Source organism: Temnothorax curvispinosus, unplaced genomic scaffold (assembly GCF_003070985.1).
Source record: "Temnothorax curvispinosus isolate PA1 unplaced genomic scaffold, ASM307098v1 QBEX01006782.1, whole genome shotgun sequence".
Classification (NCBI taxonomy): domain Eukaryota; kingdom Metazoa; phylum Arthropoda; class Insecta; order Hymenoptera; family Formicidae; genus Temnothorax; species Temnothorax curvispinosus.
The window spans coordinates 46,664-64,069 of NW_020216562.1; the positions used below are offsets into that span (position 1 = coordinate 46,664).

Below are 17,406 nucleotides of genomic sequence, written 5' to 3' on the forward strand. Positions count from 1 at the left end.
AAGAGCGCTCACACCCGACATAGCATAATAGCGTACTTCATTTTGCCAGAAACATAATGATTTATCTAATACTATCTCGATAACATCTATTCCATTATTTAATGAAAATACGGAATAACACGTAGCTACGCGGATTAAGTGATCAGAGTACATGCACGCTCGGCCGAAATAAAAATCCACGTTTATACAAATTGACCTGTTCGAATACGATGGCCTTTACCACAAAAAATGATCAATGCGTTTAAGTAAAATTTTACTCTTATAGTCCAAATGTTACAATGATGTACTGAATATTTCGATATTGCGTATATTATATATAATTATATAATTTATTAATTTGAGATGTGTTTTCAGATACTTATTGTTATACGACAAAATTCTGATGTAAAATGCTATCGTAATATTTAGATTTTATAATAACGCTTTCTTATAATTCACATTAAGACATATCAAATAGAATAAAGCAAAAAAAGTTAAGTATCGATTCTTTTTTTATGTCGGGCTGTATTGTTAATTGCTATTACAAGATAAGAAAATTAGGTACTCAGAAATATTTTTATCGCGAATAAAATTTTGAGATGGGCTCATCTGTAATATCTAAGCGATGTTAAAAACAATAAGATCGATTTTTTTTTGTTTCAGCGAAATAAAATAGATGACCAATGCTATCTTTTTACAAGAGGTATGACCGTGTTTTGCGCCAAATTTACGTGTAACGACGAGACAGACCGTGTATCTTTATGTAAAACGGCAACTTGAAACTTTTGAAAGTACCTTTAATTATCCCAATATAATATTTAGATTTTTCTTTCTCTCTCGTATCGAATTCATAATAGGTGTAATCGTTAGTTGGGATTTCTATTATATGATAAAAATGTCTTTATTTTGCTGTATGAATGAAGATATTACAACATAAAGTCCGAATTGTGGAATTTTTATGAAATGTCAGAAGTCGTCAGGATAAAAACAAATGTCGACTACAAGTCCTACTGCAAGCCCTAGAGGATTGAAATTGATATTGACAGTCTAATATCGATAAAAAACTAAGGACTTGTGTAAAGAGGAAACATTTGCTAGGCGGAAAGAAGCGATGCGGTAGCCAATCAATCTTTTGCTCTTAAGAAAAAGGTAAGATTAGCTACCGCGTCGTTTATAGTTGTTTTATCATCAAAAAGATCAATCGCAATAACGCATAAATAAGTATATCTATAGCACTGATCATACACACATTTACAAATGTTTTATCACGAAATAGACAATCACGCCATCATACTTCAGCGACAGCTACTATAATTATTTTGATGGTGCAACAAAATTATTTTTAGATCTGTATCTATAGCTAAATTTTTAGATACTTCAGCAAAACCGTTCTTTCCATGTATCGATCTTGAAAATTAATAAGTAATGTGATTGAGCGCTAATTCTGGTAGCGTATTTAAAGGTAAAAAATGGTATTAATTATTTATTATTCTTCTGAGAAAAGGGAAAAATATTTATTGTTTCCATTTATTTCACGTAAAGCATTAGTTTGATAGCAAGATATTGTTTGCAATGCAAATATTTTCAAGAAATTTTATATTTTTTAGTATAGCAACAATTATGATATATATGTATAGTAATGAGCTGAAGACACATCAAATAACTTCAAATATATTATAAGAAATATTACTTCAAATATTATTTGAAAAAATTTTTATAGTTTTGGATTTCCAAATTTTGAATATATTGAAATCATGAATATTTTGGTTTTTTATGTTATTCCAAGTCTTTTATTTTTATACACTCTTTTATAAATAATAATTTGTTTTAGGAATTTTTAATATTTCAGATATTTATACATTTCTAAAGAACAATTTTCTGGATTATTGTATAAAAAAAATTTTGACGTCCAAAATCTTTAAAATTTTCAAAAATTAAAAAAAATTTTTATTAATTTTTAATATAATATTTGAATCCTTAGATATGATTGGAACGCTTGTAAACTAAAAAAAAGGGAACTTGAACGTTCGTTATTAATAATGTAGACAATATGTTAGAATTTAAATTTTACGCCTAATTGTGTCGTCGATCGTGCTCATTGTTGACATCGGTGAAAATTAATGTCTTGCAGGTACGAATGGGTTCACCGACAGTGATGGTAAACGGTAGCGTGGTACAGCTTCCGGGACAAGTGCAATCGCAGGGCTTGACTCTGGCACCGTTAACGCCGCCCGCGCACGAGTTAGAGCAGCCGCATCCGCTGTACGGTCAGCCCCACATCCAGGTGCAGCATGGCGTCCTAGTGAAGGCACCGCCTGGCGCCGCGGCGCATCTCACCACACTGTCGCATCCGGGCACGCCGCCGGACACGCCGCCCGTCTCGGCATCACCGCCGCCGTTGCAGCTTCACCGCGGCGATCGGGATTCCCGCGATGCGCGTGATCTCCGTGACCGCGGCGGTATTCTGCTGCAGTTGCAGCAACCGGCGGCGTTGGTGCAGGAGGAGATGCAAGTGGGTACGGGCGGCATGGGTTGGCTGACGCAGTCCTTGAGACAAGAGCCACTGGACCTGAGGCCCCACTGCCCTCAAGAGCAAACCCCGGAAACCCATCACGAGCCATGGTCAACGTCGGCGCACCATCATTACCAAGAGCTGCAACATTTGCCGCGACCTACTAGGCACACTGGTGAGCACTATAATATATATAGTTGACTCATTTATTAAAATATAAAATTTTATTGTTCGCGAAGTACGTGTAAGATTAATTCTGTACGGAATAATTTTAAAGTAATCAAACTTTGAAGGCATATTCTATTTATATATTTTAAGGATGACAAATGTTATATTAATATGACCCCGAACCTACTTCTTTCCGAATTATATTGTAGTAGGTAAAAAATTGTAATATTTCTTTTTCTTTTGATGAGTTTCGGAGATTGTATATGCGGCAAAGTTTTACAAATACAAAATGTGACAAATTTTTATATAATATTAATATACATATAATGCATATATGTATACACATATAGTAGGCATATATATTTACACGCATAAATATATGTGTGTATGTATGTAGGCATATTATATAAAAATTTACCAAATTTTGTGCCTTAAAGAAGAAAAGTTCATAATCTGAAAAGGCAGTGTTCTCGGATTTATGCTTGATTTTTAAAGAGCAACCAATTTTAATAGCTACTGAAGATTAGAAAAGAAGAGCTTAAATATTTAATATAGTAGGGGAGACCGGGGCAAACTCGACACCGGGGTAAACTTGACACTAGGTTTTTTGCCAATTTAAATATATCGTAGAAACTTGCCTTTCCTACTGTAAATGCGTCTTTATGTGCCAGCAACGGAATTTGGTGACATTCTGAGTTATGGTGTGATTTTTAGCGCGACATAAGCGTTTTTGATAATGAAAAGTAATTTTTCTGATCTCTCGAAAATTTCTACTCTTTCATTGAGCTTTACTCTTGCAAATCTACCAGTAAGTGATGTTGATGGGAAATTGGATGCTTTATACAAATCCAATAATAGTTTTTGCATATTTTCAAAATTTTTATATTTTTGGAGTAACAAAAGTGAAAAACGACGTTTGGGGCAAAGTTGACACCACGCCGTTTTATCGACTCCCAATAACAAAAACAATGTTTGTCATGCAGCTATATGGCCCATGACAAATGTGTGCAATGCGCACGTCTAATCGCGAATTTACTTGCATAAATTGTTTTTCAGACATGAGTTTAGATGAAAATAATTGAATGTTCAACAATTTTTGTTCTCATTATTTCCAATGATTGTTTTACTTAATTCCGAATTTTTGTACTTTTTAAATACACGATAAACAATGTATGTTTAGTTTCAGACCATAAAAAATAAGTTCCAGATCAAATGGTGTCGATCAGGCAAAGTGTCGAGTTTGCCCCGGCATTTTTCAATTTGAAAAATTATCTTTGCGTCACTTTTTCTTTTCTGGGGGCAAAACTAAGCGACGTACAGTAAAAGTTTCTTAAGCAATTTTGTACCTGAAGGAACACGCTTTAAATGTGTACCATTAAATTTGCTTGAAAATTTTAATTAATTGTTGAAAATTGCCTTTAAAAAAATCGTGTCGAGTTTGCCACGGTCTTCCCTACATGGTACATGCCGATTCACTTTAATTCTCTCTCTTACCTCTCGATATTTTGTCATCTTTCACTATGTTTTTCAACACATTCTGAATTCTTCATTGACGTTGTTGTTGTAGGTGGATATCTGGCAATGTCAAGTCATCTAGAGTATTATAGTAGTCCGGGTGCAGGAGGAGGAATGCTTCCCGCGGGCGGGAGCGTAATGCAGGGGATGGAGGATAGCATGCAAGGTTTATCAATACAACCGGGCAGACCTTTGAGCGTGTGCTCCGTGAGTTCTTGCGGCGCCGGTGGACCCACTCCAGCTCATCGCTCGGGCAACGGCCTGTACTCCAATTGCAACGGTACGAATCCTCAAGACGAACTCATGGACGATGAGCTTTTGATGTCGCTTTCTGTGCGCGAACTCAACAAACGCCTCCATGGTTGTCCACGGGAACAGGTGAGTGAAATCTTTTCTTTCTTATTCGCGTAGCGCAAAGATACTTCGGGACTGATATTTTAAATTAGAGAGCGAAATTGGTGATTAATATCGGTAATTTTATAATCTATTATAATAAGTTGTGTAATTTCTAGTTTGGTAGTTCGCGGTATAATTCTAGTTTAACTTTTCAAATTACGCCTGATGAAGGTTTATAAAGTTTTAGCGTTTTAAGGGATGAAGAAGGTAATCCCATCACAAAGTAAAAAAATCTACACGAATATAGATGTAACTTTACTTGTGTTCATGTATGTGCGGCTTACTCTTTATAAAAAAACATATGGAAATGTCTTGCTTATTGAGTTTTGAATATATTGTGAAACAATTGAAAGTAAGACATACATATATTCTCTTTTAAATATTATAAAAATATTTTCTGGCACGTTTAGGGATTAAGACAAATCCTCCAAGTTAACTCAATAGTCTCAATACGTCTAATTTTAATTGAATATTACCAAAATTTTGAGATATGCTGCATATATACGAAGAGAAAATGATGTATTAATGGCACTAGCTAACAGCAGTCTAATTGAACATAATCTTGTTGATTCAATAATAATATTAATGAAACAGATACGCCGTGTTTTAATAAAATGTTATGTGTTTCATTAATTTTGACTTAACAAAATTATTTTTTAATAATTAGGTAAATAACAAGTAACTCTTGATAATAAAATTAACAAGTAACAACTTGTTAATTTTTGGGGTTTTGAGAATTCAACGCGGTTGACAGTGCAGTTAAGTTAACGTTATATCGATCCTTAATAACTACTGGGATACATAATTATAAATCAAACGTTGTGGCTTCACTTTGAGCCATCTTCAGCGACGCGGTAAAAAATTAAATCAAAATAATTTCACGTTTTCCGGCAAAAAATAAGTGAGTAACTTTAAAATTTGGTGGTCTTAAACTAGCGTAATTTTCCGCAAGGAAATTCAAGTAAAACTTAGTTAATGATTTATAGTTTATTGATCAAAATCAAAATGACAATTATAACTTGAGCAAAAAGAGAAGTGAGGTCATATCCACTAGCTCAAAGAACGCAAGAATAAGTATTGTAATTGTGGTCAAAAGCATTGAAAAACAATACAATTTGTAAGTAAAGGATGTCGTTAAAATTGAGATAATGATGCACTTAAAAAACAGTATTGATTCCAAATGACAACTCGTCTGGCTGTCAAACAGTGACTGAGGTTAGGAGGTAACAAGCTATTAACTCTCACTATACAATGTTTAACAAATATTATAGGTGAAGAGTTAAAAGAAGGAGGAATAAAAAATTGATAATAAAGAAAATACTAAAACCATCAGATTCAACGAAAATTTTGAGGTCACGGATAAGTGAATAATTTAAAATGTAATGACCGGAGTCAAAATGTAATAAAATTAAAAATTAACGGTAATAGAACAGGTGACAATAATGAGCAAGGTTTACAATTTGCTTAAAATTGAAATGCATGATGTAAGTATTCGGTGTCTAATTGTGAATTAAGACTCTTCTGAAGTTGAATGTGCGTAATTTCGGAAACCAACTGTTTTGATAAAAATCTTTCATAAAATCTTTTTCAAATTTTTCGTTCTCCCAATCTTTATGGTTACAGTTAATTCTGTTCTGTTATGACGAAAGAAATGAGTGTGTTTTTTCGAATATAATAGGATGCTCATTATCAAAAATTTTGGTTTTATAAGTTGTCTCATCGTTTGTCCCACATAGGATGCATCGCAATCCTTGCAAAATATTTTATAAATAACGTTCTTCTTTAAATTGTGGTTGGAAAAACGTCTTTATGAATATTGATAAAGCCTCCGAGTTTATTGAGACTAAAATAAGACAATCTAGCGCAAATATATATCTTTGATAACATTCTCAAATTTTTCCAAAATAGTTGGAATAACATACGGTATCGTTAACGAGAAGGTAGCTTGATTTCACTTATACTGTCTGTGGCACTAACGTTATTTTGTTTGTTTTTATCTTGCATGTTTGTCTATTAAAAAAAGATCTTAGCCCATTATTAATTAAAGCCATTGATGAAAAAAGGACACATAGGCTTATGTGCCCTTTTTCCGCAAATTGTCTAAATGGACTTAGGTACGTGTCATATACAAGGTGTTTCTAAAACTATGTCAAAGATTTTAAGGGCGTATTCTAGAGGTCAAAATAAGAAAAAAAGTTCTTATAAACATGGGTCCAAAAATGCTTTCCCTCCGAGTCATAGCCCTCTAAAGTTGGGGAAAAAAGATCGTTGAAATTTTGTGCACAGTGTAATCATTAATAACCTTTATTTTTATGTGGTTTTGACAATTTGGTTCAATTTCTGAAGGGGAAAAAATATTTAAAAAAAGTATTTCTAAAATTTTTTGGATTACAATCCGTGTAATTTGTGCAATAAAGAAAGGTAGAGCTTTTTTCAATTATTTGTTGGAATGGTAGAGATAGGTATATCTATCTCTTAACACCTGAGATAGCAGTACTGTGGACACATAGCCCCCGTAGATAGATGGCCCCGGTCTTCCCTATAATTTATTACAAACTAATTGTGCTTTTTGTAACAATGTCATATAAATGTATGTAACATGTTTGAAATTTTTACTCATAATATATATTTATAATATAGTCATTAGGAGGTAATAATATTACTCTTTAAAGAAAGAAACAATAGAGTAAAATGCAATACTTATAAAAAGTGGCGGATTATACAAACTATCCCGCATTGTCCGACATTACCATTTTTACTTTTTTATCGTACAAGATAAATGCGTATACCGCATATATACACCATATATGACACTTGCTAAAGACAACACCAATTCTATTTTAGTTTTACATGCAACAAAAAGCGATTAAGAATTTATGAAGTAACGCAGCAAGTGATACACATATTGACCTACTATCTTACAATACCCGTACTTCCTTTATATTGATAAGAAATACGTAATAGTAAGATTAAAAAATTTTTGGTTTAATTTTACACCCGCAAATATTAATTAATTTTACCGCTTAACTACCGCTTGCACTATGTTGAACAACCGCTTGAGACTATTATAGTTTATATATATATGTATATATATATATATATATATATATATATATATATATATGTATATATATGGTATTATGTATAAATATTATAAGAAATTTATATTATTAGAGTCGTATTTAAGTAATTTCTATGCGAAGGTAATGCTGCACATCATGTCAAATATTTCATAGTTTAGTTCTAGAGATTTCAAATCTTATTGCGCAAATAATATTTTATATATTTATCCTAGTATTTATCATAGTATTAAAATTTGAACAGCATTTCGAAAATTAACGTTGACCTTAATGAGTCAATGCATGTTTATCAGAGATAAAACTTTTTAAATATGTTGGGATATACGAGGGTCGGTACGAAAGTAAAGCCTTCTAATTATTTTCTTACAAATCTGGCGCCATAGAAAATTTTGCGTTTCACTGAGTTGTTACTTGAAGTCTCTAGTTGCACCATGTTGAGTGATGTTGTGATCATTTATGTGAGTGTGTCACACGAGCAGTTCGAACTGATGTGTGTTTCAGATATTTCTTCCACGGTAAGAAATTCAATCACTGCCCTTGTCTGTTATGCGTATCTAAAACACACATCAATTTGAGCTGTTTGTGTGACACACTAATGTAACTGATTACAACACCACTCAACATAATGCAATTATAGAGACTTAAAGTAACAACTTGGTCAAACGCAAAATTTTCTATGGCGCCAGAGTAAAAAAAAAATTAAGAAGCATTACTTTCGTACCGACCCGTGTATGTTCCACTGAATGTCAAGAGATTAGAAGAAAAAAGCTCTTTAATCTTTAGTCTTATAAAAGTTTATAAGGTAAGTTAACCTTATAAACTTTTATATGTGGATATAAAGGTTAAAATGCGCAAAGTTGCTAAAGAGGCTTGCAGATGTCTTAAAAGCGAAATAATTTTCGAAAAACCTAGATATTTTGTTAGATAATACGTTAACAACTATAAAACTTTCTCGTAAAACTTTTCTATATATATGACTTACGCCATTTACGATTTACGATATTTATTCAAATTAAATATGAGCTTTAATCCAAAGAAACGCAACTAGATTTTTTGACGGGCCAAAGAAATTTGAGTTATTAAAGTTATATACTGCGGGCCGCAGCAGCTAAATTTAGAACTTATATGCTTTGCTTTCTTTGCATTACTCAGGAATCACTACGTGGAGGTAAGGCAAAGTCGAATCCTGTTTAATTTTTTACTTTTTTTTTTGTTTTCTATTTATATATGTTTTTTATTAATATTGCCGAGATCAAGATTTTGATAATTTCGCGACAAGAGCAATTGATGAGAAGTTGTGTGTGCGTACTCGAAACCTCGGTCCTCGAGACCCCAGTCGCAATATCGCATTACTGATAAATGTGAAAAACAATTCGGCGCTATGCGCTAATAATTTAGTTTATTTTTCATTTTTTTTTTGCGGATCAAGCTTGGACGTCGCGGATTCGGCTCGCGGGCCGCTAGTTGCGTATCCCTGCTTTAATGGATTGAAACAACGTGCGAGAAAATATTTACAAAAATATTATACATATACATGAGCCAGATGTAAAGAAAGTTGAATTTTCTTACTTTTGTTTAAAAAAAAATTTAAGTTTTAGACAAATTATAATAATTTTTATATAATTATTTAAGTTATATAATATAATTATTTAATATATAATATAATTATATAATATAATATAATTATTTAAGTTATATAATAGAGGAAAGTCCCCTATTATGAGATATATACCACATTTATTTTGTGTGATTGCCGGGAGTCTATATGGACAGAATTGAAAAACGTAGTAGGTTATTTTGAAGGGAATTTAATAAGCTTTAAGATGCTAAAATGTAGAATTCAATTTAAATATTAATTTTTATGAAAATTAGAAAAATGTAAAAAATGAGCTTTATGCAAAATCGAAAAAGTATGCTCCTAATATGAGATACCTCAAGAAATCGATAATAAAATACAAAATACATTAGTATCGCAATTAGAAAACTTTATTTAATGTTTTTGAAATGGAGAAATACATTTGCAATAATCGCAAACCCACTTATACCCAATAGGTATTTCCAGCGCAGCCAATGTGCGCTCAAAATGAGCATGCAATCACCGTCAGCACACTCTTATAATTTCGTATAAACATTCCCTTAACTTTAACATAGTATTTTTCCTCTTTTTATTACTGTACAATAACCTTCATACGCCAGCAACGATTGTCACTCGAGCATAGGCTATTTCATATTAGGAGTACCCTGAATATCTGATATTACGGACGCCTTGCGGTTTTGCGATCACCAAATCTAACCTCCACAATTAAGTAACTCAACATATTTCGTATTTTCCTATTAATACAATCTTACTCTATCGCTGTATGCAGAACTCATTGCCAAATATCTATTTATTATATAATAAACAACCCGAGTCGAAATTTTACTCCTTCTTTCGACCTCTTATTTTCACATCTCAGGATTCTGGAGGATTTTGATAGGTTCTAATTGTATTGTACTTAGCTCCTACTTTGTGCCTGAAAACGGCAGAAAACGGACTGTTTCCCATTTTGAGGTTTAAAAGAGGAGTTATCGGTAAAACCCTCCTAAACCTCCTAAAACCCTCTAGATCCTACACTGATAGAAAAATGTACTAAATTTTAATTAATGTTTTCTCCAATAGTCCTTATAAAGTATTTTTTTTAATTCAGTTAATATTTTTCAAATGAAAAAATTATTCATCTAATTGAAACAAATTTTCTAAACCTAATAAAATATTTACTGAATTCAAAAGAATACTTTATTAGGACTATTGGAGAAAACATTTATTGTAGTACATTTTATTATCAATGTATTAATTTTTACTACTTTTTAAATCGTAATGAAACATGTTCCATATCACGTACATCATCGGTAATTCATATAGTATAGGTTTTGGTAAATTTAGCAACGAGATACGGTTGTGACTTTGACTTATGTTGTCGTATCTCATTGCTCTGTTAAACGCAATATTTATCTAGATTTATTATTTAGAATCTAAGATTTTTAATATTAAAAAAATATTACCGCAAAATATTTTATAACATTGTTAATTAATCAGATACATATAGACATACATGTATCACAATTAATAATGTTATAAAATTTATATAATAAATCTTTTTTTTATTAACCATATGAAACACAACTTAAATAAAAACTCCACTGCAAGTCACCGATAATATACATGACATAGAGCATGTTAATATGATAATGTGGTAAATAGCATATAGGGGGGAGAGTCAGAAAAAATCTAAGAGATCGCACACGTTTGTTTCTAAGGTACAAAGGAACATATATTTATTTGTTTACACTTTTTTATCTACTTGTTCATGTACTCTTGCATACTATCTAAATTAAACTCATATTATATCATAACGAAAAAAAAATAAATTTTTAACCATTTAAAACAATTAATATATGTATTGTATCTTAATAAAAATTAAAATTAAAATTTAGTTTCAACAAAATTAAAATTAAAATTGAAAAATGTCTTGATACTGATTGTGAGTATCTTAAAATGAAATATCTTAATACTAATAAAACTTAAAATTAATACCTTAATACCAAATAACTAATCGCATATCACAAATGCCATTTAACAAATAATATTAATAATACGGAATTAAGGAGTCTGGATTACCGATTGAAATCAAAGTAAGAAAAGAAAAGAGAAGAAAAGAGAGGGGGAGCCTCTGCATTTGTCTACGAGATAAATTCTAGGGCCAAAATATAACCCAGAGTCACAAGAATAAGAGCAATTCCAAGATCTCAAGACGAGATTAACCTTGCAGAGCTCCTTGTACTACTACGAACAATGTCGATCTTCCAATATGGCGTCCTAAATAAGAATATCGGAAGGGCCCTGCTCGCTGGACCGGACTCCTCGCCTCAATTCTCCCTCTCGGACGCGAGCTGCCGCAGCTCTCCTTTTCCTGGCGGTGAGCTCTCCTTGGGAAGTCGAAGCTCGGTTGGTCTCCAGAATATGTGCCGCTTAGCTCAATCAGTTACGAAAGAAGGAAAACGTACTCGTCTCGTCCGAAGAAACGCAGCAAGAGCGGCCATGACACTGAACTGACTGAACGAGAGCGAGCCGAGCGAGGAAGAAGTGGGGGCGCTTTGAAAGTGGCGACTCACGCGTCGCGCCATCTACATCTGAATGAAACGATCGGGCGTTTGCAAAACGCGAAGGAATTCGAGCGCAATATCTGAAGTAAATATTAAATTAATATTAAATAAATGTCAAATAAATGTTTCTTTAAATCATTATTGCAAATAAATAATTAATGTAAAATAAATATTACATTACTGTCGAATAAATGTTAAATAAATGTTTTTTCAATTCATTATGGCAAATAAATAGTTAATGTTTAATGTAAAATAAATATTAAAATAATGTCGAATAAATGTTAAATAAATGTTTTTTTAACTTATTGCAAATAACTTACTAATGTAAAACAAATATTAAATAAACGTTAAATAAACGTTTAATAAATATTTTTTCTAAATTATTACTTCAAATAAATAATCAATGTGAAATAAATATTTAATAAACATTAAATAAATATTATTTTTATAATGAATTGTACAAATGTATAATTAATAAAAAATGAATATTAAAAACACATTTAAAAAACATTGTCTGCTGATTGGGCAAGAGCTTGAATAAATAAATACCAGTCCATATTCAATTATCGTAAATTTAGTAACATGTAAATATATGAAGATAAGTAATTATAAGAAGTAATAACAAAAAGAAAGATGTTTTGTAATAGTTTTGTATATATTTAAAATTTCCTACCTTTAGTTTCACATATACGCATGCGTACTCATACATGCACACATTCTTTTAATTTTATTTTGAATTATTTTAATAAATAAAGAAAAAAGAGAGAAAAAAGGAAAAAATAATATAGAAAAATACAATTTTATATAAATAATCATTTATACGTCATATATAAAATTATTTTTTTTAGTTATCAATAATATAACTATTATTATTAACCTAATAAAATTCCTTTTAATTTTGTTTTTACTATTTTTGATTAAATTAATAAATAGAGAGAACCGTTATTATAAACATTTATTATAAACGTTATTATAAACGTTTAATAAATCATATATAATATTTAATCAAAAATATAATAAACCTATAATAATAAAAATAAACTAAATGCAATAAATAAATTAAGAAAACGTTAGGAACATTAAAGTAGGAGCATAATTTCTTTTCAAACAGAATTGTCAGATTCTAAATAGGAGCCAGAGGTTGAAGAGGTTGAAGAGATTCAAAATAGGGTGATGTGACTGCTTAAAGTATCAAAGTAGGTGTTAGGTAGAACATTTTGGTCGAAAGTAGGTGCTAGATTGAACATTGAGGTCGAAAATAGGAGAAAAATTTCGACTCGGGAAGGTTCAAAAACTCACCTTCATTGAACTTGACAACATTCAAATTCACAATTTTGATGTCCGCAACGAGTGCATATAGGTTTTACTCTAAAGGCAATAAGTTTATGATGGAACCAACATAGAGAATTTACTAATTTAGCAGAAACCTTGCTGTCGCATATTAGGAGCTTATTTCATAATAGGGGACTTTTCTATAATAAAATTATAATAATTGAAGTTATTATAATATAAAAAATTAATTGAAGTTATAATATAAAATATTTTTTTAAGAAAGGTAAAAAAAGCGCCAACTGTCCGCGTCCGTCAAAATAGCTATTGTGCAAAATGTGCATGAATTTATACACATCATAAAATTTAATTCTTTTATCATACTTAATAGAATAATCAAATATTTAATCCAAGAGAACTTAGTGTTGAGAATAAAATATTATGTTTATCATGACATTTAATTATTTCATTATTGTGCTTATTTAAAGAATATAAAAAAAACTTGGCGGTGTTGAACGAATATCCATGCAAATGTTTTATGTGACGTGACTGTGTGAAGTTTGTGTAAATAAAGAGCGAATTTGATTTAAAATGTGAATAGTTATATGTGGGGACTAGATTTGAAACATTTGCGTGCATTTATTTAATAGCGTTAAGTAAGGTTGTGTGTTGTGTTGGGCTATGTTGGAACGTGTCGGGATATATTGAAATGTTGCGTGGGTAGGAGGGGAGTGAGGGGTGATTAGGTGAATGGCGTGGGTGAAGATAAGTAAGGATGTGAAAGGTGTGTGTGTGTGAGTGTATGTGAATATTGAAATGTCGATTTATAAGGGGACACCGGGACGACGACGATGACATTGACGACATTTCTTAAATCCAACTTACTCATTTTTAACACTGTAGAGACACTCTTGATCTCACTGTCTGTGTCGCGGACGCTTACACTTGGCGCGAGACTCTGCCGTGTCTCTTGATAAGGTTATAATAATCGAAAATTTAATTTATATTTATATAAATTTTTCACTGATAATAATGATTTGAAAATTATATTAAAATAGATAGAAATTAAAAATGATCAAAATGAAACACATGCGTGATTAAAAATAATATAAGATAAGATGAAGATTATAACAAAAGTTTGCTTTTTATGTATGTATTTGTTATCTTGTTTTAGTCTTTAAACTCATTTTATAGATCTTGAAGTAAAAAATAATACAAAAATTCAATGATTTAGTTAATAAAAAAAACATGAAGCATATACGAAGGTTCGTATTACAAAGTTCTATTTTAATTATTAATTGTTTTAACATAAGTAATAATAATGTAGAAATAAATCTAATTCTAAATCTTAATTTGCAAAACTGGATTTCACAGTTTCATGATACTATTTTATTTTAGTTGATATTATCCATAATCTAAGTTAATTGGTTGGATCAGGTGATATTTTTGGCGTTTACATCTTAAGTAGCTGATCGTAACTATGATAATTGTGAGATGCGAGGCACTCTATCTTAGGAGCGGTTATTTCATAAATATGATTGTATCTTTTGAGTGCTGCTAAGTCATTGGAAGTTTTTTCTTTTTAGGCAGTTGTTTTTTTAATAATTAAAAAATTAAATATTTTATTATTAGTTATATCTTTTATAATAATTTTTATAACGCTTTATTTAAAGTTCTTAATTCATTTGTAATTAAATTTATATTATTGTATTGAATTTTATATTACATTATTGAATATTGTGAATTTTGTATTGAATTAAAAATCGGATCGAAAATTGTAACTAAATTTTACTACTAATTTAAATATGTAAAAAACAATATTAAAAAAGATAATAAAATAAAAGGTCTCTATAGTTCGAATAGTATATAAATTTAAAATAAATATAATGTAATTAAATAATTAATTTAAAACTAAGAACATATTTAAGATATTGGTGCGGTGAACATTGCAGATTCTGATATAAATTTTGAAAACCATTATTATTGAAATAAGAAATATAAAGAGAAAAATATTACACTTTTTAATGTCGTGTAATATAGAGCAGAACAAGTATTTCAAAACGTTTGATCTAATAGCAAATATAACAGAAATAGAGTAATAACGCACTACTATCATCAATCATTTTCTAATGATCATGTGAGACTTGTTAATATATTAATGAGACGGGATTATCCATATCCATCCAAGATAGTAAAAAACCAGATAATTCGCGTTACCTATCTGGCATAAATGAAGATTGTTGTAAAATCAGAAATTTCTGACAAAATTTAAAATTAATAGGAATTAATTTATGGAGAAAGAGCGCAAAGAAATAAAATGCTATTTATAAAAAATAATTTTATGGTCTAAACATATTAAAGCCAAATAACTTCCTTATTCTTATTATCACCCTTCAGTCCCTTATTACAATAGAAAATACATAAAATGAAAATCATTATGCTATTGACATAATATGTAGATATATACGTGATAACTTATATAGTTTATTGTTTTTTTTTTACTTTATGTACACATAATTACATAGCAAATGTTAAGTAGCGCAGGAAAAAATGTCAAGAATATAAATAGAAAAATTAAGAATATGAAACTAAGAATATGAAGGTGTTAAAAAGGTTCAACTGTATTTTGATCAAATTTATGATTGTGTGCAAAGGTTGTACGGCTGAAGCAAAAACGTCGAACGCTAAAGAATCGCGGTTATGCTCAGAACTGTCGCAGCAAGCGGCTACAGCAACGGCAGGACCTCGAAAGCACTAATCGGAACTTGCAGAACGAGCTCCAGCGCACGAAAATCGAGCTAACGCGGACTCAACAGGAACGCGACCTTTACAAGCAAAGATACGATATGTTGAGAACGCGACAGAGTCATCATCACAATCACAATCATAGTCATCATCAACAGCAGATGACGCAACAGCAACAACAGCAGCAGCAGCAACAGCAACAGCAACAACAGCAGCAGCAGCAGCAGCAGCAGCAACATCAAACCCAAAGTCAGCAACCGCATCCACAGCAACAGCAGCAACAGCAGCAACATCAACCAGCACCAGCCAGTCCCGAAGTATATCTGTGACATCGACAGCGCCGAGGAGGCGCTTGTTGGACTTGAAGAGTTATTCGTTGCATCGATGGATTTTTCCGCTGGTGAGTAATGACAAATCAGTGGTATTATAAATATATGGACTGTACAACATATCTAATGCACAGTGTAATACTTGCTTACGATTTAGGAAGACAGAAATATTTTACACTTAATTGTATATACATTTTATTCATATTTACGATTAGCTTTAAATATTGTATATCAAGCGACGCAGTAGCATCGCGACGCCAAGTAGGTACATAAAAAGAGTGAACTGACCACGTGACAATTATTGCATAAATAATGAGGCGCTAACAATAAACTTATCGAGTATACATTATCGATGGTATTTTCTTTTTTTGCATTGTTGTCTTGAAGGTGGCACAAGCATACAATCAATTTGTTGTTTTAATATATATTATTTTATTATGCCATACTGCAAAAGAGATAAATTAAAAATTAGCAGAATTTTAGTAATTGTTAAGAAATGTTAAATACAATGTAGGTAATAGTTATTTGTGTAACAAGTGCGGGAAGTTGAGAATTGGACACGGGTGCGGAGTGGATGCACGAGCCGAAGGCGATTAATTAATCTTTTTTAAGCCAAGGTATACAGGGTGTATCTGAAATGATGCACTAAACTCTAGGAGCGTATTTTAGAGGTCAAAATAGGACTTTTTTTTTCCTATAAACATGGGTCCGCAAATAAACCTCCCTCAGAGCTAAAGGCCCCTAAAGTTTGGGAAAACAATTAAAAATTGGTTGTATTTCAGAAAAAAATGGCAGAAGATTGAAATTTGATATAGACCAGAATTATGAAGTAAAGTAAGCCACTAAAATGAAAAAATAAAAACGTATATCATGAAAACATTAAGGATGTATCGGACCTATTTTCAAAGCGCTATCAAGTGGATAAAAATTTGTGAGAATATTCTTTTAGTCTTCCTAATGTGCTACAAAAAAGTAGAAACAAATCCACTAAACGGTTGCTGAGATATAACGATTTTAAATTTTCACTGATTTTACACGTATTCTTATGGAAAGAGACGATTTTGACGGATAAAACAGCTAAAAAAATGTTGAAGAAGCGCTACCAATATTTTGAATTTTTGTAGGTACATCTAGTATACGAATAGATGAAAATATCTGCCAAGTTTCAATTGTCTTCACTACACCGTTTTAAAGAAATAAATTAATAATTAATGATAATATTAATTAATGATTAATGATTAATGATTAATGACTAATGATTAATGATTAA

At 31.1% G+C, this 17,406-nt stretch overlaps 1 protein-coding gene across 3 annotated transcripts in view; it reads left to right on the forward strand.

Moving 5' to 3' along the window:
- The first annotated feature begins 544 nt into the window (after positions 1 to 544).
- Positions 545 to 17,406, forward strand: part of LOC112456405 (transcription factor MafB-like) — a 36,149-nt gene continuing 19,287 nt past the window's right edge. The window contains exons 1-4 of one of the 3 annotated variants that reach the window (XM_025018906.1): positions 550 to 682; positions 2,111 to 2,666; positions 4,227 to 4,552; positions 15,717 to 16,207. In XM_025018906.1, the coding sequence (XP_024874674.1) occupies positions 656 to 682; positions 2,111 to 2,666; positions 4,227 to 4,552; positions 15,717 to 16,136 (1,329 nt within the window). In that variant the 5' untranslated portion in view covers positions 550 to 655 and the 3' untranslated portion in view covers positions 16,137 to 16,207. Of the gene's footprint in view, positions 683 to 2,110; positions 2,667 to 4,226; positions 4,553 to 15,716; positions 16,208 to 17,406 lie in introns of all 3 variants that reach the window. The other 2 variants (XM_025018905.1, XM_025018907.1) reach the window with 2 other exon arrangements.